The following is a 24963-nucleotide window of genomic DNA, read 5'->3' on the forward strand; positions in this document are numbered from 1 at the left end:
ACAGCAGGATTATAGTGCATTTGCTAACTGCCCTTCATGCTGTCCAAATGTCTGCAGATTCAATAAACAGCTCACTTATCAGACATGCAGATGATGTCCTTTTGGTTTGTTCACATGTGATGAAGACCTCAGAACTGCTGCTGCTCCATCCCCTCACACCCCAGCTCTGCTATGCACTCGACTCACTGCTTACCAGGATGCCATCTTCTCTGCTGGACAAGGGGTGCAGTGCTCTGAGGATTATATACTATATACTATATTGATTTTTCACCTTCGATACTACCCAGATCCTCCTACTGAGAAACAAGTCAGAGATGAAGGCAACCTCACACCTGGAGACCTGGATCACCTACTACTTCATGGGAAGACCACATCATGTCAGGCTGAGAGGCTGCTTCTATCTATCTATCTATCTATCTATCTATCTATCTATCTATCTATCTATCTATCTATAGACAGTTATCATGACTTTATGGCAACAAAAAGACTACAACCTTTGTTGACCTTGGTGCTAGTAGGCAGCAGCGACTACACATGACTCACCAGTGGCTGGAATGACGAAAAGCAACAATACAACTGGTTCACTGAACATTATCCAATTTTTATTTTATTTATTACACACTAAAAATACATATACAATCATCTGCCAAAAGAAAACTCAGCAGGACCACAACCATAAAGATGCACTTAACATCCCTGGATACAGAGTAGATGAACAGTTACCATAGCAACCAAACACATCCGGTGCTTTTCTGCCTCTAACCAGAAATCAAATATTTTGTGCCCTTTAAATACAGGTCACATTATCCTAAAGACGTCTCCATGCTCTCATGATTAGCTGCAGTTGCCTGTCTTTGGCACAAGGCATCAGTAGAAATTGATTTAGAAAGAAGTTAAGAAAAAATGATTTGAGGACTAATATGGTTTTGTGGGAAGCAGTTGTTTCCCTATTTCAGTTTGCATTCTCTGGTTCATTTTAATAAAGGATGACGTTTTAGTAACTCAACAAAACTGACAAGTAAACACATTCCAGTCCCTGTTCCTCTTCAAAAAGAGTAGAAAGGAATTAGAATTTTTTTTTTTCTTTCCTAGACATCATAACAATCTTCTGTTCTACAGGAATACCTGTCTAAGAAAAGAAGCTGTGCTGTCCTTCAGTCAGCTGTTGCAATCTTCACATGTACACTTATATTTCTGGCTTCATTTTTCTGAAATTCAGACTTTACCTTCTCATAAATCCTCATTTCATGGTCTGCTTCCACAAAGGTCTTGCTGACAGAGGGGTCTGAACCAAGGGAAAGACTTTATAGTCATAGTACCATGTGCATGCAAAGACACTCACACCAAACATGACCTTTGGAATCTTAAAAAAAAAATACTCATCAAATAATACTTGAAAGGAGATATTCCTAGAAATGTGTTCTATAAAGGGAAATCTGGAAAACTGTCAAATACTAACCAGGAACATAACAAGTTCTCTCTTTTTTGCATGTTTATTGCTTACCAAAATCTTGCAAAAGACCAAACTGTATGTGTCAGTGAGAGGCAACAAACTAATTTTTAATAATATTGTTTCAAATACTTTGATGTAATGGGCAACCCGGTAACCCAGAGTGCACAGCTGACATGAAAATCACAGAAGACCAAGCAGCTGCTCTCTACAACATAACTCACAAAAGGTTTGGCTTCTTCCCGCTACGTGGATTTCTCTTAAACTACATCAGAAAACTGACATCCACATACTCATGCAACAAATAGTGGACCCTCATGCTGAAAAATATGACTAAAAATGGCACAACAGTTAATTATGAGTGACCAGCTAATTGTCTCCATCAGTTAGTCCCATTTGCTAATGGGGCCTGTGAGAGGCAATTTAAGGCTCAGAAAAGCACATTAACATGACCTTGAGTTATGGTTTTTTTTTTTAAACTCTTTCTTACTCAAAGTTTTCACACAGGTCAAGGCTTAGCACCAATGGACTCAGACTTTTGATTTCAGTTATGGAAAAACACACATAAAGTCTACTTTTATCATGCTGATACTGCTCACTTTCTGGTGACATTGTCATAAACATCTTGCTTAAATTACATGTTACAGGACTGAGGTTATAGTTAGCGATGGTGTTGTAAAGCACTGCACAGTGTTATACTCACAGTTGCTTCTAGTACTCATTTATGTTCATGTTTGAAAATGGGAAAGACAAATATTTGAGCCACCTCTCAGTGTTTTGTCATCCAGTATATCACCATCTTTAATATGACTTCAGTAATACTCAATACACTGAAATACACCAAAAGCACTGAATATAATAAACATATTAAAGACAAACATTACAGCAGGACTGTTGTTTTGGATTACATTATATTGTCCAGGTGTACTTAATAACATTGGCACTGAATGTATATAATACATGAGGTTTCAAACAAACAGTATTTTTGCTGCATTTCCCAGCAATGTGACTTACTTTGTCTGCTATTACTGAGTGTTGCAGGAGCTCTGAGGTTCTGTCCACAGTGTTGACTGACAGTGACTGAAGTATGAAAGATGGATAGTGACATTATTCAAGCTGACCGGCCTGTGACAACATACTTGCTAATTTAGAGAAATTGGAGAGGGAGATGGTGTAGGTGGGAGAGACTCAGAATCATGGGTTATGGGTTAATTACTGAGCAGCACCTCCTGTCTTAAGCTACAGGCATATATCACCATCTGCTCCCTTTTAGAATTATTGAATAAGTGCTTCTGCTCTGGTATTACACGATATATATTCTGCTGAGTATGAAAATGAAATAGTAGGTAGCTATAATGGCAGGTCAGTGCTTTCAATTAAAAGATTTATGCACTCATGTTCATACACATATTAAATCTGAGCAAATGTCTTTTGGTGTGATTCTATATGTTTACTCAAATGTGCAGAATTTCTGCAGTCATTTCACCTTTTGGCGGCGACTCCACAATCCAAACAGGAAGGTCAGCCACTTCACGGTAATGAGGGTGAGTTATGCTTAGAGGTTGTCGCTTCCTTTAGTAGAACAGTGTGTGCACAAAGTCAATAGGGAAGGCTTCTCATGAGAAACCTCACTGGGCAGCTATGTGTGTTGGAATGGACACAGGGTTAAGAGTGAGCTGTTGAACAGAAGCATCGCCACAGATAACAGGGCAAAGTCTTCCCCTCAATAAACTGAGCTCCCACTGTGCTGCATCTCCTCATGATGTTTGGGGCGTGTCCCCTCCCTCGACACTTTCCCTCCTCCACATCTCAGTGCAATCTCTTTATTTCTCTTCAAGGTTTTCCATAATCATCTCTCCAGGTGGGTAATCTGCAACTTCCATTCCTCATTACAGGCAATCACGAACCAATAAAAACTAAATGAATTTTATCTAAATGAAAGTTATATTTTTAGCAGTGCTGGCAGTGTGGTTGTAAGGATGGCGGTGTTGCACTGCAGAGTCGACAGGTAGAGGATGCTGAACGACTGAATTCTCATCACCTTCGCGTGCACTTTGAATTAACTGTGTGAGCATGCTACTTCCAACGTGTTAAATGTCAGCGTGTTTGTGTCACTGTAAACATGCATGTTGACACACTACCTGTAAGCATGTTAGCCTTTTAATATTAGGATTCAGGTAAAAGCATAAATTAATTAAAGTTTATTTTGTCCAGACTTAGGATATATTCATTATATATTTTACATAAAGTTAGATACATTTGGAGGACTCAAAAGAGACAGATTAAAAAGAAAACAAAAGAAGAAAAATACAAAGGTTTATATCTGTGCAGCAGAAGTCAGGGAGCCCTTTTAGTCCATCGATTTAGCACTCACATTTCAAATTTCAAGGCCACAGATTATAACAGCTTTCTGTCAAATAAGTCTCACCTCAAACTCAAGATAACCCTGGTGACATCACTATGACATCATCGGGGTTGCTTTGGCAGAAAACCCCTCCAGAGCTCAAGGAGATATTATGCAAGCGTTTTTCACATACAGGCTGAGCAGCACTGAAGCAGGCTGACCTTTATGTATAAAATTGATGGCTTTCACTCTGACTTCACCCCAAAGCCAGACATCTTGTTTTACTCCACTAGTGGTAAGGACCGGAATGGCAAAAGTGTCTCATCATTTCTCACCCGTCTGGGAATCTTGTTTGCTAGTGAGAAATGAGTCTTATGAATGGGGCTGCTAATAGATAAACAGACTTTTAGCCTAGTTTAGATTGTTTTGATGTTACCTAGAAAATGGCTCATGTCCCCTACTTTTCCCAATTTTATACTTCTATTATCATTAGTGCAGTTTGCCAGTATATGTGCTTTTTTCTTTTCTACATCTGTAAGCATCCAGATACAGCAAAAATCAAACCACCGACCCACTACAGACCTACAGACAACAGCATCTGGGAGTCTTGAAACAAATACCGGATCTTTAGCCTTTATCTTACAGTAGGTTATCTGTGCTGGTGGCTAATAACGATTATGAGCAAATTATGAGGATTTAGGAGTGAAATGGTCATTCGTCCTGGACTCCTGATGCGCAGTCAGGAGGACCAGGCGTGCGTGTAGCGCTGTTTCTGAACGTCTCCTCCCCTGTTTCTGCAGTGTTACTGCTTTCCCTTCTCGCTCATCGTTTCTTGTGCCAGTGCTGCCCACCGCAAGAGTAAGACAAGACTTCCATTTGCATAACACCACACTCCTCTTTCTTGTCTGCCACCATCGCTCTGTTTGATATCCATCTTGTACTGATCCGTGTAGTGTGTGGTTTGCGTCCTCTCAATGCTTCATTCATTCACGCCTACTCTCATGTGCAGTCCTGTTTGGTTCTTTGCGTTATCCAGCTCAGACAGAAAAGCAAGGAAATTTCTCCACTCAGTTTATTTTTCGGATAAAAGAAACACTGTTAAAGCCTTTTACAAATTGGTAGTTTTGAAAAATTTCGGACTGATACAAGCGGGACGACAGACTCAGTAATTTAATTTATTATTTTACGCATCAACAATCGCCCGTAGTCTGGAGAGGATAAAGCTGAAAACGCATTGTGGTTTTTGAAAAATCACTTAGCCTTGCGGATGGTGTCGCCGCGGTGGAACAAAGGGAATTTAATAAGAGCAACTAATCCCACAGTGTTAACTTTGCTGAGGTAGGCTACCTGTCAGAAAAAGAAAAAAAAAATAGCGAAGAAGCGCCGTGGAAAGCTACGCGTCATTTCCAAGACGCCAGCGCAACAAGCCAACACCATTACACCAGCCTGCTGGGTGAATGGCACACGGGGTGTCTTCCTCTGCTGAACTGGTGCAGGGTAGCCACGCTGTGACCAGGGTCCAGCCGAGATTCGGGGCTTTCTGTGAGTATCTGTGGGACTGCTGTGCGCACCAAATGGACCGGTCTGTTTGTCTCTCATGCACAGCAGCCTCCTGATGGGATAATCGGCTTTTTTTTCCTGTTTCTGTAATGTCCAATAATCTAGTTGTCTCAGAACCCATTTGTAACCTCACATTTTGAGTTGTCTCTAGTCTGCAACAGTGATGGTTTATTTGTGTTTTTACTCCACTTGCTGCTGACCCACATATCTGGCTTTTAATAAGCTTCTTAAAACTCTCTAATGTGGAATCCTTTCCGGCTATAGTTTTGCACGGTGATTATAAAACTCTCCTTACAGTTCGTTAGTTTAAGTTAACCTGTCTTTGCACAGAGCGATATGGGGGAGAAGTTTCATCTCCTGAGGCCACAACTTCCACACTGAGCTGACTCACTGACATCCGCACCCAGGTGAGTGATGCACTTCGTTCAGATATTTAAAAGAGCTAATAACAAATGGTATCCCTGCATGAGGATCTCACAGCTGCATGCACACCAGGCGAGTACACGTTTTATTATTTTATTGTTTTTCCTTCGATTGCTTTTTCTTATGCTTTTTGTACAATACAAGGCGTCAAGGAAGTCATGTCGGTCTTTGTTTACACATTTCTCTGCTTCGCGTTCCCTCTGTTTGTTTCTCCGACTTTTCACTCCGATAGCAGAAATGGCATTTATGAGGAGTCTCATTACAAATTGAGAATGTCACCAAACAAGTGCTCGCAACAAAGTGTGACTCATTACGTACAAGTGTTTACCTGCCAAGCAGAGACCTTTGCTTACCAAACATGTTTGAGGATTAAATCATCATAATTATACAGCGGTTAGAGGTACTTTTTTCTTTCTCTAGATTTGGCTCATTTTCAAATTATTAGAGGTTAGATGAACAACTGTGTGGAATGGAAGAGTGGCATCTTGTTGGGCTTGTCATTAGCCAGTAAAGGGCAAATACTGAAGTGAGGTGGTCAGTCAAGAAATTCATGTTAACTATCAGCAGTAAAGGGAACAGGAGAGACCCAGCGAGGGATTTAAATCAATATTAGCATCATTTGCAAATGATCAAAGTAAGGTGATTTTTTTTTCTTTTTCTCTCAATTTTTCCTGGTTTTGTTTATTCTTCTATCCTCAGGAAAACAAGGAGTATCTCAAATAGTAAGTTTCTTTACCTGGTTAGCTTCCTGCTACCTGCTGATTCCGCTGAGGAATGTATGTAACAGGGAAAAGCACCACTAGCACATAGGGAAATATGAAAATACTTTTGTCTCTGCAGTATTGTCAAAAAACATGTTATATTCCTGTATACCCAGCAGTTGGAGAGCTTGCTTTTGCCATAGAAACGTCACCCACTCAAAATTTGTGCAAGTTTGTGTGCCAGATGAAAGCAATATTATATCATATTATATACTGAATTACATGATGTGCAAAATCTTGTACTGTTTTGCTCTAATATTATAGCAGATTCATCTCAAAGCTTTTAAAGCTGCAGGACTTTCTGAAATGTCTTTCTTCAACATGGATCACACATCCTTTGTAACGCAGGCTGAGGGCCACATGTTGTCTGCTTACAGCAGGGGTTGCTGTCCGTGGTGCTGATCTAGCTGACGTTTTAGCTCAGTCTGATCAGGTGTTGAGCTGTTCCACAGAGATGTCGTTGGTTAGTAGTTTATCTCAAGCTAAAAAAAAAATGGACTAAGAACGTGACAACTTAATTTCTACATCTCATCTGAACCACACTGCTTCACCCTCAGATGTAGCCATGATGGAAAACGTGCACTCCTGTTAGGTCAGAGTGAAGATTGCTGCTTTTCTCTCTCCATGTCAATGAGAGAATGTGCTGTACATAAAGTGTTGTCAAATCTCTTCTGCTGCAGGTAGGCAACCTATTTCTGAGATGGAGATGGTCTTAAAATTTTAATTAGGAAGCACCCGATTACATTCCTCGGTGTTTTTCCTCTCCTTCTCTCTTCACACTGATGCCGATGTTAATCCTCTGGACGGCATTGATGCTGTACACTCTAAATTGTTCACTCAAGCTGTTAATAGCCATGCTGCTGCCAAGAAACCCACTCAGATTATTTTAAAATTGTTCCCTTACATAGTTTAAATGGCTTATTTGAAAAGAAACAAGTAAACCCTTACACCCTATACTACAGACCAGAGTTAAGAGGAGCAGGAATGTTTTTACTTTGAATAATCTTTTGGTATCTTTGTCAGTACGCCTGCGCTGCCTATGAACAACTGCTTCTCTTGTTATACTCATTGTCAGTGAAGTTTATTTTTGGAATCCTATCCAACCTGGCAGTACATGGTGGACTGAGTCAGTTTTCCCTCAGTACTACAGGTGCAGAGGGTTACATTTCTACTACTGCTTCACACAAAATGACCACATTATATATGTGGGAGTTTGACAGGATAGTTCAATACCAGTGACTCAACGATTAGTAGGTGCCAATATTTCTGGCTTTCCAAGCTCGGACCAAGCAAACCATTGGATCCCACGTCATTTGCATACAAAAGAGTATGACTGTGAACACTTTTGTGATGATGTTAAACCTTTGCTTGTAGGGGTTATCTCAAAAAATAGAACTCTGACTGATGAACATCTGATGTAGTGACTGTGACCATCTCATCCTCCACACAATTTTTTTTTCTTCTATCTTTCAGAAGTTTGTATAGACCTCCGCATGTGATGTGGATTGAACTTTGGCATTAGAAGACTCCGCGCATCATCACGCTGCCATGTTTCTGCACAAGAGTATCCTGAATTTCACTTCATCTTTCACACCATGTATGTTCATCTCCATTCTGCTGGTTCTGCTCCCAGGAGTCACTCATTTCTCCCACGGCAACGTCAGCCATGAAGATACTGGCAGCACACCAGGCAACTGCTCCAGTGAAGATAACTGCTCTGATGGTGTGGTGCTACCCATGTGGAACCCCCAAAACCCTGCAGTGGGCGACAAGGTGGCACGCGCCATTGTTTACTTTGCAGCCCTCATATACATGTTCCTGGGTATGTCCATCATCGCAGACCGCTTCATGTCTTCTATCGAGGTCATCACCTCTCAGGAAAAGGAGATCACCATCAAGAAGCCTAACGGTGAAACAACGACGACCACTGTGCGCATCTGGAATGAGACAGTATCCAACCTGACACTTATGGCTCTGGGCTCGTCTGCACCAGAGATCCTGCTCTCTGTAATTGAGGTGGTCGGCCATAATTTTGAGGCCGGAGCTTTGGGTCCCAGCACTATCGTTGGCAGTGCAGCGTTCAACATGTTCATTATCATTGCTCTCTGTGTCTATGTGGTGCCAGAAAATGAAACCCGCAAGATAAAGCACCTGCGGGTGTTTTTTGTCACTGCTGCCTGGAGCATATTCGCCTACATCTGGCTGTATCTCATCCTGTCTGTGTTCTCCCCTGGAGAGGTGCAGGTTTGGGAGGCCGTCCTCACCTTCTGCTTCTTCCCTCTCTGTGTGCTGCAAGCCTGGATCGCCGACCGACGTCTGCTCTTCTACAAGTACGTTCATAAGCGTTATCGTGCTGACAAGACCCGTGGCATTATCATCGAGTCAGAGGGAGACGCCATGTTCACTAAAATGGACTTGGAGATGGATGGCCAGGGCGTGAACTCGCACACTCACCCCAAAGAGGCTCTGGGTGGGATGCTGGAGGGGGTGGAAGAAGGTGGAGGGATGAGTTCGGAGCAAGATCAAGAGGAAGAGGCCAGACGGGAAATGGCTCGCACTCTGAAAGAATTAAAACAGAGGCACCCAGAGAAGGACATGGAGCAGCTGATTGAGATGGCCAACTACCAAGTACTGGTCCAACAACAGAAGAGCAGGGCCTTCTATCGCATTCAAGCAACACGAATGATGATCGGAGCTGGGAACATCTTGAAAAAGCACGCAGCTGACCAGGCCAGGAAGGTGGTGAGCTGTCATGAGGCCAGTGGGCAAGAGGAGGATCCTAACACCATCTACCTGCAGTTTGAACCTTCTCACTACCAGTGCTTTGAGAACTGTGGCTCACTAAAACTCTCAGTGAGCCGGCATGGAGGAGAAAGTGGCTGCACAGTGAAGGTAAGAGGAAGTAATGACAAAAATAATGTAAATGCTCATGGTCAGTTCAAAATCAACTTTAGTAGCTTGAGGTGTTGAATATTAATAATTCAGAATTTTATTTTAACTCCAGACATTAAATATTTCATGAAGTTTCTTCCTTTGCTTGCGGCCCACAGGTGGATTACCGCACAGAGGATGCAACTGCCAATGCCGGCTCAGACTATGAGTTTGCTGAGGGAACTCTGGTCTTCAAGCCCGGTGAGACTACAAAAGAGTTCACTGTTGGCGTTATTGATGATGATATTTTTGAAGAGGATGAGCACTTCTATGTGTGCCTAAGCAATCCACGTATTGTGCACCGAGCTGAGGTCTCCGTCCTGGAGCCAAGCTCTATCACCTCCAGCAACAGCATGGTGGGCATCTCCTCCCACATTCCCCCAAAGGCAGCCCTGGGCAAGGCACACACTGCCACAGTTACCATCTATGATGACGACCATGCTGGCATTTTTACTTTTGAGAGTGACTCCACGAGGGTCAGCGAGAGCATTGGCAACATGCAGGTGAAGGTTCACCGGACGTCCGGGGCAAGGGGGAAGGTGGCTGTGCCTTACCACACGGTTGAGGGCACCGCCAAGGCAGGAGAGGACTACGAGGAGGTGTCGGGCAAGCTGGAGTTTCAGAACGATGAAACCATGTGAGTGACTATTCTTGTTATATGATGTGATGTCTTGTTTTTGCTTCTCATCACCTGATCAAATATCACAGCCCACATGTTGGTATGTTAAACAGTCCTGCTCCATTACCCTAAGTTATCTATTCTGGTAAAGGATAAAAGGGCTATTTTCATGAGTCATAGATACTCTGAGAAGAAGTTTAGATCTTTCTGAAGGATGACGTGGGAGGATAAGAGGATATAATTGTGAGGCAGATAATGAAACCTTGTGTCTGATGTAAAGAAGAAGAAGGAGAAGGAGAGGAGGCATCAAAGCTTTCTGTGAATGAATTAACATACAGTCCTTTGGGAATTCTCTGGAGGTTATAAGGAAGTTCGTTGGCTCAACCGCAGAAAACAAAGGTGTGTGTGTTAGCAACAGAGTAGAGCTAAGAAAATCAGACAGGTGACTTACACAGCAGCAAGGAGGGGATGAGGACTTAGCAGCTACTGAAACAGGTGCCTGTGATGAAGCCTGTGTGATAATTTCAACCAAAGGATTCATGGATGCACCAGCAGAGAGGCGGATAAAAAAGAGCAGGGAGGAAGGGCACAGAGAGAGCACTGAAAGTGTGATGTATTTCCAGCTCTTCTCTTGAATGTTGTGTGGAAGGTTTGGGATGATGAGTACACTTGTAGTGATGTGATGTGCAAAGGACCTGGCAATTATCCACAGCAGTGATTTTTTTCTCTTTTTTTTTTTAGCTTGGAAAAGAAAATGCCCTTATCTGTATCAAGCTCATCACAAAATGATTTACAGCACACCAAAGGACAAAACAAAGGAACAAAATGTGTCAGATGAATGCGTCTGTGTGAGGAGGATTCCAGGGTTGGTGTGTAGGTGTATTGTGTAGGTGGGATGAGTGGGAGGAAAGGCAGGTGAATACACGGTGTCAAAGAGAACGCAGATCTAACTATTTGTCTATTCTTTTGCCTTACAGTGAAGGTGATTTGGATGGTTGTTTGAATAAATTTATCTGTGTAATTGTCAGTTTGTTTGTGCACACTTAGTGCGTTTGCTGGCTTTTTGCGTGTATGTTTGTCTGTGTGTATTTTTAAGGGTGTCTGCGAGTACTATCTGTACGCTGAACCCACTTCACACCCACATCAAACACAATGTCACTCCAAAGGGGAATTAAAATGAGCTTCTTGAGCATCCAAAGCAATTAAAGAGAGTGAAGAGGGGTTAAAGGAGTCCCAAAAGTTCTTAGCATAGTGCAGATGCTATAGAAGCTGCAGTTAATGAGACAACAGTGTATAGCAATGTGAAATGAGAGGCTGGAGGCTTCTGTGTTCTAACAGAGACTGAGCATAAGATAAAATCCTCACTTACTGAGCCAAGACTCTGTTCATATGACAGGAGCAAGCTGACGGTGACACAAGCAACTGCACACTCTGTGTATTACCTGGAGTCCTGCTTTCCTTGACAGTCGCCATGCAGCAGGAGAGCGAGGACTGTGGAGAGCAGGATCCAACAGAGCAGGACAGTTTGCTTCTAGAAAAACAATGAAAACAAAACATGAACAGGAAATGTCAGAGTTGTGCTTAGCTGCTCCTGTGCTGCTTTGAATGACAAACAAGGACTTCAAGATGAATGCAGGAGCACTGTGATTATAGGTGAAAAGGTTTGGCTCAGATCTTAAGTCAGAGTTACCACATCCACTTGGGTCAAGTCACAGCAGCTTAGTTATCTTACTTATCTTTTCAGCCAGTGGAATTCTTAATCTAAGATATCTGTTGTAGAAGGTCATAAAGACATTTTATCGTGGCATTCGCCTGTATTTGCCACATAAAACGTAGAACCTTCAAGCCAAAGTTCCCCAATTGAACAGATTTCTAATCTCTTTTTCAAGTCTTTGTAAAAGATGAAATTTCGCTCCTGCTTTATGCTAATAAGATGCTCGAGTCTGACTGAATTTTTTTGAAAAGGTTATTTAATTTGGACCATTCAGTCAGACCTGTTAAAAGATGGAGGTGAAACCTCATCACTGTGTCTTTACCTTGCATCTTGAAGCACCTCAGCTTTTGTAGTTGCATATCTATGCATTTATTCCCTGTGTTAAATGTGTATCTTTGCTCCTTGCTGCTCAGCAGGCTGCCAAAGTTCATCCTTCAAACAGAGCAGGCTCTTCTTACCCAAGTGTTTCCCTGGGTATTCAGACAAAGAGCTGTCACTCGGCAGGCGACCTCCAGGCAGCTCTGTGTGGGTGTGTGTGTTTGTTGCAGTGTCGCTGCATGGTGTGTCTTTGTGTCTGTGTACATCTGCCTGTCCCGGTCGATGCAGAGGAGCAAAAGAGGAGGAGGGCAAGTTCATGCGCTCATGACATGGAGCCAGGGGAATTGTTTAAAATCTAGGCATGCAGTTAAATAATAATTTATCATCTGAATTCTGCACTGCAGTAAATAGATTAAGATGTACAGACACAAACATCTGAGCCAAAATAAACAGGCTGAGATACAGAACCATTTTAGGTTTCTGTGTTTATGGATTGGAGGAAGATCTGCGCAGACCCTTTGATGCTTGTGTTGCTTCCTTTTGTATCTGGTTTTGTTTAGCACCTCAGAATGTGTGGTACTGTGGTACTATACACTACTAGAGGCTGAGGTGGATAATGGGGGCAGTTACATAAGCTAAGATGAAATAGATGTGAGGAGATCACTTCTGAAAAGGGAAATCAATATCTTGATGGTCTTTATTTCTCAAGCTTAATGCAGTCAAGATCGATGACTTCACGAACGAACATGGATATAAGCAAGCAGTAGAGTCAGGATTGGGTAATGCATTTCTGTGTTTTATTTATTTTAACATTTACTCTCTTATTTAATGCACACAGCAGTTGCTCATTGTAATTGTTCGTGTTGAGTATTTTCTCTTTGTGAGAATAATAAAGGCCTGTCTTATTTCTTATCTATTAGGCTAAACTTTTAAGCTGGTGCTGGGTAGTGTCTGTCGCCCAGCCGGTACACCATGTCGGGACAGATTGAAATATCATAGCCACTACTGCCATTTTGTACAGATTAGGTTGAATGAAGATGAATCATAACAATTGTGGTGATCCAGTGACTTTTTAGATTTTCCATGAAGTTAAAATTTATGGTGTGGGTGCAATTCAGTTCCTCCTATACTTTGCTTTATGTTGAAATATTTGAAACACTAATGTTATTAGTGCCAACTGAACTTGTGTTTAGAGCTTATTTGTGAATGTGTTAAACTTGATAACTACCAAACATCAGTATCTTAGCATTGACACTATGAGCGTTTTAGCCTGCTGATGTAAACATTTAGCTCAAAGAAAGTGGCCTAGAGCCTCACAGAGTCACTAGCATGACTAATGTGACAGCTTAAAAGAGAGGTTCAAATCACTCCTGTCTAGTCACTGCACACCTGCTCAATCGATTGTGAATGTCGGTTTTTGGAAAGCTACCAAAATGGACACCATGATGTCAGAAAGATTTGGGGACAAAAGGATTTCTGAAGCTATTCCACTATCCTATGAGCAGTCTGAAGTTGCTGGAAACTTCAGTTTTGTTGTTTTTATATACTGAATTTCTTCTCATCTCACGTCTCCCTCAGTGCTCATTAGTTCAGATAACATTAAGCATGCCTCCTCTGCCATATTTATCAGAGACAGGGTCATGCATCTTTATCAGTCTCAGAAACCTTTTGTATCCATATAAATATCCTGTTCATACTAACCCAAGAACACCTTCCAGTGGGGATAATAAAATGTTGATATTTTATCTGTCGTACTGGTACGCCGCTGATTCACATTCATATTCAGCTACAATATAGTCTGGCTGGTAGAGATTCAGCAGCCTATCTTGCTCAGGACACTTGAGCAAGGCAGATGCAAGTAAACACACAGCTTTGATCTATAATTCTTCCTTTCTGTATGAATGATGGTGGTCCGTCCAGGCAAGGAAATCTGACATTCTGTCATACATACATGCATTCACTCATTCTCCCTACTCGCTTCATTTTTGTCAGTCTCTCTGGAGGGCTGGAGCCTATCTCAGCATGCAGAGTGTAGAAAGCAGAGGTACTCTCCCAGGGTGAACACAGAGGCATAAAATCACTCACACTCATACCTGTAGGCAATCTGGAGTCTCCAGTCCTCATGACTTACTGTCTTTTGACTGTGGGAGGAAACTGGAGTGTCCTTATCAAACCAACGCAGAATGTGGAGGAGAGGGGAAACTCCAAATAAAAAACGGTTCCACAGCTGCCTGGTCCTTTTTTTCTAGAGGTGACAGCCTCAGCTGCAGAGCCATTCCACCCTAGGGCCCCAGCTGCTTCTTCCTTTACTCAGCCTCCATTTAACAGGTTAATCCAAGTTAATCCAGCTAATTCATTTATACAAGAAACATGCATTTTTTTTGTTGCAGTCAGTTGGCAGTCAGAAATTGTGAGAAAAGCGGAACAAGATCCAAGTAAAAAGCACTCACGCTTTCTACAATTTTATTGGACCTTTCTGCAGTCTGCAGTATGTAATATTCCACATATCAGCAGAGTTTACGGTTGTTTCAAATGCAACAGCGAGCAGTCCTCAGAGCTCAGACAGTCCAGGTCTTCACATTTGTGTGTGACAGATACAATAGCAGGATCTGATGCCCACTGTGGCTTCTCAAAAACGATTCCAGAAATGAAGTCGCCGGGCAGGCAGAGACACACAGTGAAATGTGATATACACTGTCTCGATGGAATCTCACTGTGCCTGATGTAATGAGAGTTTACATCAGCCTTCAGAGATACAGAAGGAAACTGTGGTGGTGTTACTGTTAGTGTTAACCTGGTTCTTAATGCGGTCGTTTCAAGTTCACACGCAGGGAGATGCTTGGATGACAAGAACCCCATGAATTTGTCACCAATCTCAACTAAAGTACATTTTTGTAAATACTCCACCTTGCTCAGATATCACACTGTTTAAGTATGTTTTTGAGGAGGAACTCCCCACAAAACCATCAAAATGTGTTTGTCATGTTTACATTTTTGTGTGTGGTGAAACAAATAAGATATTATGTCTTAATTAGTGAGTTTTAGAGGAGCTGGTGGGCAAATATTTTTCCTTTGGTCTGAGCCAGACTATCTTCTTCCCACTGTTTACAGTCTTTTACGCTAGGCTAAGCTAAGCTAAGCTAACTCACTGCTTGCTCTAGCTTTATATTTAGCATACAGACCTAAGTGTTGGTATACAAATTCTTATTAAACTCTAAACCAGATGAAAAAAAGAACAAGAGGAATGAGAATTAAACTAACACCTAATCAGCCTAATGCAGTATGTGAACCTATATGCCTGCTGTTTTTTTTTTTTGTTTTTTTTTTTGACAGTCTTTCATTTCTGCCTTGTATTTTAATGAGAGTAATATTTGTTTAATCGCTGGCAGTTATATTCTCTTCGTCTTGCTACGCAAACAGTATCTGTATAGTGTAATATCAAACTAGCTGCTGCATGAATATGGTCCAGAACAACTGAACCATGACATTTTATTTTAATGCTTTAAAGGAAAGTTTCTGTGTTTCTGTACATGTAACACTTGAAATAGCACCTAGTTTGAAAGATAAACTTGTTTGTTTCCATTGTAAGGACTGTGAGTCCCTTTGCTCCCACTGGCATGACTTTCCTTGACATCAGACGGCCGCTGACGTATCATTCATGTTTAAAATAAACTTCTCCTCTTCTGCAAGCAAAAGCTCTTCCTGCGTGTTGACGAATCCTGAGTGTATAAGTGTAGACAGAAATAGACAGCCACCCACATATCATTAGGGAGATGGAGAGAGAGGGAGAGGAAGACTCACTGTGACAGTGTAGGAGAATGAAGCTGGTTGAGGCAAATATGTCGGTCACGGTTTGACACCACATCCTCACGTGTTTTTGTAGCCCTCAGATTTAGTAGAGGAGTTTACATTCCAAAATAAGTTTCTAAAAACTGGCTTTTATCTCATGGAGTCTGAATTACCGGGTGCTTAATTTCCACTGAGAACAACGTTATAATTCAATCTCTCATGATATACAAGCTCTCTCTTGTGTTCTAATGGAATTAATGGTGTAGAAAGAGTCTGCCCTCTTGTGGGGTATTGTGAAGTGTGTGTGTGTGTGTGTGTGTATATATATATATATATATATATACACACACACACACACATATATATATATATCACTTTGAATTTTGTACATACTCTACTGTGTTCTGTACCACATGATATTTAATGATTCAAAATCTCAAGCTTCCATCGTCTTATCTAACATCTCTATTTCATGATTCACTGTGTAGGCAGACTACCTCTTGGCTACACTGTTTTATTCTAATGTGTGCAAAAGCACAGAAACTGCAGTTACTGGTTGCCTGGGATGTTCTTATTTTATAATTTAGCTAAAAAAAAGAACAAATGGCAAACCAAGGTAATAAATGTGTGCTGCAGGTTAACTCATATTGGATGCTGTTCTTATTTCCCAAATAGTATCAATGAATTAACTCATCCACCTCTGTTTTGGCTCCATCCTGTCCTTGTTCCTTGACTCTTCTGCTTTCAGGAAGCTGCTGAATGTGAAGATCATCGATGATGAGGAGTACGAGAAGAACAAGACTTTCACGATTGTGTTGGAGGAGCCCATCCTGCTGGAAGTGGGACAGAGACATGGTGAGCTATGGGCACTGCTACATGCGGCAGCAGCAGAGTGATTCTTCTCATTATTTTATTGCTTAAAATACATTTTACACTCAAAAGTGGACTCTGCCTTAAATAAAATCCTTGGACTATAGCAGTTTATATCCATTGATGAAAATTGGTCTTAATTCTGGTGGTCTAAGGTCTGATCTCTTTAGTCCCTTTGGTGTATTTCATGGCCAGGCTTTATGATCCTTGAGCCAAAGTCGTGGGATCAAAGTCATAGCTAAAAGAGACCAGGGCTAAAAGAGCTATTTATATTTTATGCATCTGTTTACATATCTTACACGTTAAGCATATCTTTAAAATATACTACAGTGACTATGACAACATTGTAAAAGAAAAAAGAACATAAATGATTTCAGAATCTGCCATACAGCACTTCTAGGATGCAAGTATACACACAAAAGCATGAAAGAAAAGATTAAAAACTAAAATAGAATATACAAAATTGGTTGACCAGTTTTTACCTGAAATTAATCAGGCAGTACTTGGAAATGTCACTTGTGACCTTTAATAAGCAAATAGCACATGTGGAAGACTGGGTTTCATTATCAGTAGACACAGGATCTTATTTTATAACAAATCTCATATGAAATACCGGCTCATAGTTTACACTCTGTTGTAGGAGATACCAACGATAACAAGACAGCAGTGGGACCGGAGGACGTGTCAAAAATGGGCTGCCCCTGTCTGGGTGAGCACACTAAGCTGGAGGTGGTCATTGAGGAGTCCTATGAATTCAAGGTAACTCAAAAATAAGCAGCGTTTTACTTCAGAAGCTCACCCAACACATCCAGCATCACGCTGATGTTTGCATATCTTGGCACTGCACACACTGATGATGAAAGCAAATAACTGATTTGCTCTTTCAAGATTTACCTGCTCTCTTCCTACTGAATACCACATCACAGCAGTTCTCTGGGCTTCAGAGAGAGGGTCGCAACCTTCAATCCCTTAGAACTTCATTATACACAATATGAGAGCAAACAACATGATATTAAACACATTTTCTCTATTAACCATGCGCAGTGGCGACTTATTTTATTCTGCAGCTTGGTTAGAGCTGGGGGCAGTGGCAGACAGCAGCTGTCTGAGGGGTAAGAGCTAAAAAAAATGAAATGGATACCAGCTGCACACGATGGGGCACCACTTAGAAGCCCTGGTTAAGATCAAAACTCTTTCCTCATGTGTCTCAGATTTAAAGTTTAACTAGTACACATTTCAAATTAATGCATTACATCATATTTTCACCACTGGAAGAGCACCTTTGCAGCATTTTTGAGCATTGCTGGAGGAAATTGGACAAAACACAGCTCTTTTAGACTAATGTCAGCTATGTCATAATATTTCTGGGTATGACTGTTGGAAATTAATATTTAATCTAACTAGGAATGGATGATAAATTATTAGTGATGTGCATGTAACTAATGGCTCTGCCTGTTATTCACTCATCATTTGAGAAAAGTTGAGAAAATTGTTACATTTGACCGTCATGCAGCTTTGAGAGGGGTATTCCATCAATTTTATATTGCACTGCAATGAACATGAGGGTTCTGCAGTTCTTGTATGAGACCAGTTAAGAAAGAAATGCTCAAAATTGATGCAACAGAGATATTCTGACTTTAAACTCAAAAACTGAATCGTACATTTCCCATAATGGAGTTCAAGAGTGTCTTTCACCAGACCCTCTCCGTCTCTTCACTGTCCATGTCTCTCAAATTCTATGGCCCCTGTTTATAACAAGCATTTCTGCTGATTAAAAATATGAAGCTTCCGTGAGGGCACCACTATGACAAAACTCCCATCAGAGCCGCTTCATGTTCCATGCAACTGTTTTGTATGGTAAACTTCTTGGTGGTCTGCCCCTTTAAAACCAATTTTATTCCTTAATATGGCATTGCACTCATGCTCGGGGCTCCAGTTTAATGTGCTGATACTTGTAGCTCATCTTTCTGCACAGGTGTAAAGCAGCTTTACGGTGATGCTGTGCCTTTTTTTCCTGAGGGATCCTGGCGTTTTGTGCTCCCCTGCACCTGTTTTGGTGACTCACTGAGCACCACAGTGGGAGGAGCGACACGGTTAATTGCACCCTAATTCACCACATCAGTGCCCCGAGTGTCATTTGACAGTGTTATGATTATATTGATGGTCTCTTACCTGCAGTGATGCTTCCCACCAACTTGTCTGTTTTTTTCTTGATTTCTTTGTCTTTGTGTCCGACTGCAGAGCACAGTGGACAAGCTGATTAAGAAGACGAACCTGGCTCTGGTGGTGGGGAGCAGCAGCTGGAGAGAGCAGTTTGTTAGTGCTGTCACTGTCAGTGCAGGTGAGTCGCAGCGTCCTGAAATGTCTCATCTGTTCATTCCTCTGTGACCGGACCTGTGGAAGATTGAGCCTGCAGCTAGATCTGGTCCCCCAGCTGCTGCTCACCAGCCTTACTGTTATTTTTTAGATACTTTATCTTGATAAAATCCTGGGTGCTCCAGTTTCACATTGGCTGATTTTTTAAAAAAAGCCTAATTTAACATAAAATGAATGAAAGAGCTTACAGAAACAAAGCCTGTTTTAATGTATTTTGGCAGTTCTGTGCTTATTTTTGCTTCCTTTTAATCCACAGTTTAATAAAAACACATGATGTAGTGAATTCCTCATGTGGCTCACTATAAAAACTAAACTGGTCAGCTCTGCCTGGACAATTAATGGCTCTGAAGAATTTCTGTACATGTATGTGGTATGGTGAACCCTTTTTATTTTGCCCTTTCAAAAGCCATGCACTTGGCTTTGTGAGGCTTTTAGATGTGCACTAGTGCTCAAAGCATTTGGGCTAAAAGCTGACTTAGACACCAGAGATGTGTCATTTTGCTAATACGCTCATTCCTCTCATTTTCTCTCTCTCTCTCTCATTGAGTCCACTCAGATTTTCATGCAAAGAGAGAGTATATATAAATATAACGTGTAATTTCTGCCTATATTTAGAGATTTAATGTAACAATGTGAAAAGGTTAGCTCCCACACATTCATCAAATGTTTTAAACGTGGTGGGGGTGGGGGTTAGTACAGTCCTAGCCTGATTTTGCTGCCTGCAGCTAGATGTCATCTAAGTTTGATTAAAGCGTGAAGTGAAGCTGGGATTATATTTCACCAACTTTTCTTGATTCAGTATCATTCAAATGAGCATTTCTGAACTGAGATGGGATGTCACAGTAGGATCAAATAATAACTAGCATCAACTGTCCTTCCTCTGGTGTTTTCTCTTGCATATTAGGATAGAGTTTCCTTAACTCCTGTTTTATTGAGTCCTTCGTTTAGAACATAACTACACTCATTGTGTGTGTGTGTGTGTGTGTGTGTGTGTGGGAGGTTGGGTGGGGGTTGTCTTTTATTGTGTAGAGGATTTTGGGTAACATTGTTCTTATATGAAAGGTGCTATACAAATAAAGTTTGATTTGATCTAGTTCTCACAAAGGTCTGACTCAGGTTTGTTCAGGATAATATGATCCTCAGATAATCTGTCAGCAGTGAATATAGAAGCAGCAAGGTTTTGTCTGTATATTGCATTCCTTTATGCATCTATCCTGTCTATACTAGGTGACGACGATGAGGAAGAGAGCGGGGAGGAACGCCTGCCATCTTGCTTTGATTACATTATGCATTTCCTGACAGTTTTCTGGAAAGTCCTCTTCGCTTTTGTCCCTCCCACTGAGTACTGGAACGGCTGGGCCTGCTTCTTCGTGTCCATCTCCCTCATTGGCGTTCTGACAGCTGTGACCGGGGATTTAGCCTCCCATTTTGGCTGCACCGTTGGCCTCAAAGACTCTGTCACCGCTGTGGTGTTCGTGGCCCTCGGCACCTCTGTTCCAGGTAGGCCCCCGTGGTGTCTATCAGCTCTAACAGTGTCCTGACTTTCCTCTGGGGTTTGCTTGGGCAGCAGAGGCAGGTGCTAAGGGAAACTCATGTAACCTCTGCCTCCGCCTGTGCTGTCGGAATAATTCTCTCCAGAGCTCTTGCCTTGAATATTATCTGTAAACTAGGAAAAGCACCGTTTCACTTTGTCTCTCTGCACTGCATAATTGTATTTCAGTATGTCCTAAACACTGCCACAGAGAGGCACAAATGAGAACACGAAAATTAGGTTTTGACAGGTTATGGCTCAGTAAGAACAAAACACCGTCCTTCAAGCTGGGAGACTAGTTGTGCTAGAAATGAATTAGTTAGATGGCAACCACCAGGACGGTATCAGTACAGGTAGTGGTCTTATGGGCCTGGGTTATAAGCTCTGAGAGGCAGAGAGTTCCAGAGACTTCTTTCGACACTTGTTGTGTCTGTGCAGTCTGGCATAGTGCCAGGACAGGCTTTGAAGAATATGTTTATAAAATATTTTTGTTCCAGTTTAAGGTGTAAAAGTCAAACCAAAATCCATTTATTCACAACTTAAAGGGGCAGGTTCTCATTTTGGGAAACATGTCTATTTGCTTACTGGCAAACAATTAAATGAGAAGTTTGACAACATTTGCATGTCAGTACAGTAAATATGGAAATGCAGTCAGGTTAGCTTAACTTAGTATAAGTATATAAACTTCTAAAGCTCACTAATTAATGTGTTACACTGTTTATTTAAACTGTACAAAAAACGACATGTATGATGTCGTTAAATGTCAGATTATTTCTTGATTGGATACAATAACTTACTAAAGTTTATGCTGTTTTCATGGCACTGCTCAGAGTCAAGCTTTAGCAGCAACCAGCCAATATGTTGGTGTGACTGGCAGAATGCTGCTTAACTCACCCAGCAACAAACAAAACAATCTTCTTCCGCTCTCTCTCACCTTAGAAAACAGGAAAATACACTTTTGTCTATAACGTCCCTGGCTAACACCATCTAATATAAGCTGACTAACTGCTGGACATAGTTTCATATTTCACAGACGGAGTTATACCAGTCATCTTCTAACTCTCCACCAGAAATCAAATAAGTGCATGACCAAATATGTCAAACAAAAGGATTAATAACATTATAACTGCAGACTAGCTGAAGGACATTATCTAATGATTATTGCACCTTTCAATGCATTATTACCAAATAGAAACAGAACATTTTCATAACAAGACAATCTAAAAGGTGGTCTTATTTATTGTCTCTGACTGATGTATGATTTATTAACCGCTAACAAAGCCACAGGGGACACTGAACATGAAGCACCACACCCTGCTTTGGATGGGGCCTGAGACCTTTGTTGCTCAGTATCAATATTTAATAATGGTATAAAATGCCAAGAAATCTAAAATTTAATATATTTAATTTAATATTATATCATTAATATTACTTTTACAATAAAGTTGTTTTTACTACTTATAAACCTTTATCTAAAGGGTGCCTTATTCTAAAGGTTTTTAGCCACGAAAAACCATCAAAAGCTCCATATCATGTGGCTTCCCTTAAAGTTAACATTTTGAAGTCATCTTTGCTCAAAGGTCCCTGGCAGTTCTGTGGTTCAATGAAGGGTCTAAAGAGAATTCTGCCTCCTGTGCACGCCTCTGATTTTTGACCTTGATGTATTGTATCTGATTCTTTTTCAGATACTTTTGCGAGTAAAGTGGCTGCGATCCAGGACCAATACGCCGATGCTTCCATCGGCAATGTGACAGGCAGCAACGCAGTGAATGTCTTCCTGGGCATCGGTGTGGCGTGGACGATTGCAGCCATTTACTGGCACACCAAAGGCAAGGTGTTCAAAGTGGACCCGGGCTCCCTGGCCTTCTCCGTCACCCTCTTCACCATCATGGCGCTGGTGTGTGTGCTGGTGCTGCTCTACCGTCGGCGTCCCAGCATCTCAGGTGGAGAACTCGGGGGCCCACGGACTGCCAAGCTCCTCACCTTCTTCTTGTTCCTCTCCCTCTGGTTCATCTACATCCTGTTGGCCTCCCTGGAGGCGTACTGCCACGTGCCTGGCTTCTGAGACTGAGGGAAACGCACAGACACAGCTCTTCTCCTTGTTTATACGGTCTACAGAATGTGTTTTCTCTCTGTTTTTGTCTATTTTCACAAAGGTTTATAACTATTTGTATCATTAGTTATTATTGATACCGCACAATATCTGATTGAATTTAACTCTTTGGACTTTGGAACTTTGCTACCACCCACTATGCTGTAAAGTATAGCTTTAGCCTCTGAAATCAAACCTTCCACTGGACATTTATCTGATCCTTGCTTTGAGCATAAATCACATCAAACCTTCTGTCACTTGACATCATGTCCTCTCTCTGTGTGGACACTTATTTTAGTTATTCAGTGTTACTTAAGCACAAAATGAAAGCAAGTATTGAGAAGTCTGCTTGTATTTTTAAGGGTCTGATAAAATGGAAAATTACAGATGGTGCATGGGATGACATTATACTTGACATTTACATACTTTACGTAAAAGGAAAGACGTTACTGGGGCTGAAACGACCAGTAAAACATGTTTGTGTGTTGATATTTATTACTGAATCTACACATTAATTACTCATTGTGTATCATGTAAAAGATGAACATCGTGCGTGGGAGTTTTGTGAAAGAGTAGGTGTGTTTATTTTTGCACGTTACCAGATTAAGAGTTTCTTGGTAATCTATTTTAAAGTACTGTATGTAATATTTTGACATGGCTGTTGACGTGTTGATGTGTTCCTGTACATGTGAAACACAGCTGTAACATAATCTTTTCACTGCCTGGTCCCCTTTCCCACGATGCTTTCTAAATCAGTATCATGTTGGACATAGCCAGGGTTTAAAATGCCTTTTTTTTTTGTTTGCCTTTTTTTTTTTCTTTTTTAACAATATAAGTCAACCTGGAGCAGAGTCTCTGCTTTAAATTGTATTATGAAATGTAAAATCGTTGAGCATATTTAAGATTTTCGTGTGAGTGTGTGTATATGCGTGATACTCTGCTCTTCGGCACAAACTGGCGAAAGGCATGGCACTATCTCGTCCACAAATGTTACGGGTGCTCATGACAAATAAGCATAGTCTGATAAGGATCTGAGAACGACACCAGTTTTCTAATCTGTCATGCTGACACTGTGAACATTTTTTTCAACATCACTTTTAGAAAAAGCACAGCAGAGAGCAAAGGGCCTCTTCACAGACGTCTGTGGGAAGTTATTAGGTCCCGATGACTGCACAATCACTGAAAAATGTGCTAAAAAAGAAGACATGTGCAGTACTTCCTGAGTGTCTCCTTGTGTCGCACAGCAGCTGATATTGAATTTTGTTTTTTATTTAACCAAAATCTGTAGAGCCATATTTATTGTAACAGTAGAGGTATTTATATGATCAATTTTAGTTTTATTGATATGCACGTTTAATGTATAAAAAGTGGAAATAAATGTTGCTGGTTTATGATGCCATGAAATGCCTTCTTGTCTTAATTACACAATTCAACAGGAAAAAACAGAAACTCTGACAGAAAACTTTGGGAGGGTCTTTCAAAGTTATATATAAACCAAAGCACATGGTAATTAAGATGATCAGAATTTGAACTCTTTAGAAAACAAGGTGCTACATAACCAACTAAAAGTGAGCAAACACGTTAACGCTGAAAGACACTGAAAAGAGGATTTTCTGATCACATAATGCAACCCAGTGCAATAGGGCTGTGTTACAGCTTTCAAAACCCTCTGACAGTGGTAGGTACAGAAGTATTATCAGCTTAATGTACTTAAAGTACCAAAAGTAAAAATACTCATCTGATGTCTGAAAGGTATGAAGCTGTGTACCCATCTGACACACAGTTCTGAACTGGCAGCCTAATTCTGCACAAAAAAAATTGCTTCGGTCACTGATATCTTATTTAACCATTTTAATTATTTATACAGGACTCTAATCCAGCATTTGCATTTGAAATTCTGTGAAATTAAGAGTTTATTCTCATTAAAGACCACAGCTAAGTGAAACCGAAGCTCCACTGATGAGGTGAGACTTTGATTACCTATTAGCTGCTGATTATTGTTTAGCCTGATGGTCAATAGCAGCAACAAATTTCAGCAAATCATTTGAAAGATAGAGAAAAAGAGTTCTGAAGCATGAAAATAACTTCTTCACTTTCTCTGCTGCAGTGCAGTGCCTTGATAAGTGTTCCTTTCTTATTGCAAGCATAGGAATGCATTAATTCCCAACACATTAACTGGAAAATG

At 41.0% G+C, this 24963-nt stretch overlaps 1 protein-coding gene across 1 annotated transcript; it reads left to right on the forward strand.

Moving 5' to 3' along the window:
• The first annotated feature begins 4759 nt into the window (after window positions 1-4759).
• On the forward strand, window positions 4760-24165 carry slc8a4a (solute carrier family 8 member 4a). The gene is made up of 9 exons (XM_046411596.1): window positions 4760-5336; window positions 5685-5761; window positions 8012-9430; window positions 9589-10106; window positions 16658-16764; window positions 17420-17538; window positions 19021-19120; window positions 20383-20655; window positions 22372-24165. The coding sequence occupies exons 3-9, from the start codon at window positions 8087-8089 to the stop codon at window positions 22749-22751; spliced, it is 2841 nt and encodes a 946-aa protein (XP_046267552.1). The 5' UTR covers window positions 4760-5336; window positions 5685-5761; window positions 8012-8086; the 3' UTR covers window positions 22752-24165.
• Window positions 24166-24963: the final 798 nt, after the last annotated feature.

The sequence above is a fragment of the Scatophagus argus genome, chromosome 14, assembly GCF_020382885.2.
Source record: "Scatophagus argus isolate fScaArg1 chromosome 14, fScaArg1.pri, whole genome shotgun sequence".
In the NCBI taxonomy this organism is placed as follows: Eukaryota; Metazoa; Chordata; class Actinopteri; family Scatophagidae; genus Scatophagus; species Scatophagus argus.